The sequence below is a fragment of the Rutidosis leptorrhynchoides genome, chromosome 2 (genome assembly GCF_046630445.1).
Source record: "Rutidosis leptorrhynchoides isolate AG116_Rl617_1_P2 chromosome 2, CSIRO_AGI_Rlap_v1, whole genome shotgun sequence".
Taxonomy (NCBI): Eukaryota; Viridiplantae; Streptophyta; class Magnoliopsida; order Asterales; family Asteraceae; genus Rutidosis; species Rutidosis leptorrhynchoides.
The window spans coordinates 393,610,001-393,611,381 of NC_092334.1; the positions used below are offsets into that span (position 1 = coordinate 393,610,001).

At 37.9% G+C, this 1,381-nt stretch overlaps 1 protein-coding gene across 1 annotated transcript in view; it reads right to left on the reverse strand.

Annotated features, from left to right (window-relative positions):
• The window catches only part of LOC139889070 (uncharacterized), an 860-nt gene extending 98 nt beyond the window's left edge, over nt 1-762 (reverse strand). Inside the window, exons 1-2 of the mRNA XM_071872043.1 lie at nt 686-762; nt 1-161 (exon numbers count right to left, since the gene is read on the reverse strand). The exon at nt 1-161 is cut by the window's left edge and continues 98 nt beyond it. Of these exons, the coding sequence (XP_071728144.1) occupies nt 1-161; nt 686-762 (238 nt within the window). The remainder of the gene's footprint in view (nt 162-685) is intronic.
• Between the last annotated feature and the right edge of the window lie 619 nt (nt 763-1,381).

Below are 1,381 nucleotides of genomic sequence, written 5' to 3' on the forward strand. Positions count from 1 at the left end.
CCCACCTACGAGAAGGTCTACCCCTTCTCCCTACGCCATCAACCGTGAGTTCCTTGACTCTCCTAACTGGGGCTAAAGGTGGTCGCCTCATCACATACCCAAACCATCGAATCCGTCCTTCTCTTAGCTTGTCAATGATGCTTCTGACTCCAAGATTCTCCCTGAACACACCATTTGGAATCATATCTAACATGGTTTTACCACACGTCCACCTAAGCATCCTCATTTCTGCTACCTCCATCCTTCTCTCCTGGGCCTTCGTCATTGGCCAATATTTTGATCCGTACAACACGGCAGGTCTAATTGCCACCTTGAATAATTTTCCTTTCAATTTTGAGCGATATCATCTTTTCGCACAAGACCCCTTTCGCCGCTCTCCACTTGAACCAACCTACATTAATACAGTTGTCACGTCCTCGTCTATCATCCCCAATTTGTGAAGGACCGAGCCTAGATATCTAAACGAATCTTGTGGATGCAAGATCTGGTCCTCAATGCTCATATTCACTCCAATATTTTGTTCATCCTCCGTCCCGTGGAAATCACACCTAAGATATTTCGTCTTATGTCTATCGATCCGTAGTTCGTTTTGTTCGTTTTGTAGATGGGGATAATCTCGCTAAGTCTCCATTCCGTAGGCATTTTATAGCTTCTAAACGTCTTGTTAAAGAGACACGTCAATCACCTAACACCATCCTCTCCAAGGCACCGCCACGCCTCTATCGGAATCTGATCTGGACCAACCACTTTGTTTCTCCCCATCTTTCGCAGTGCCGATCTTACTTCTTCCTGGATGATCCTCCTACAGAAACCTGGATGATCCTCTTACAGAAATTGTTGTTTAGTAATTGTCCTATAACCAAGTCCTTGAACAAAATAATGATAAAACATGAATATTTTACTGAGTTTGAACAAAATGACCTTGCAAAGTAAAGTTATAAAATAAAACATGGATATTTTTCATGCTGTATAAATTTAACTTATATTATATACTTCGTGATAAATAAGAAAAAAATCAAGTCAAAGTAATACACTCTTGCTGAATGAGTCATTGATTGATAATTAAAAGATCTATGCTATCACTTGTTACCTAATACAATACACATATCTACTTTGTTAACTGGCTAACTTTAAATCAGATAAAGGAATAAATCGAGATTATATTTGGAATATGCAAGGAGGTTGAATATTGCTGCTATTAAAGTTTGACGTGAGATTTCTTGAATTACAAAGCTATATTGTGATAGTTTATTGGGTAAGTGTAAACTTAACATAACTTTTATCAAATCATCAACTTGTTTAATCATTCAGAAAATAAGTAGTGTACCTAATTTTACCAAACACAACGATAGTATCATGATTTTTGAAATAGTTTTGTTAT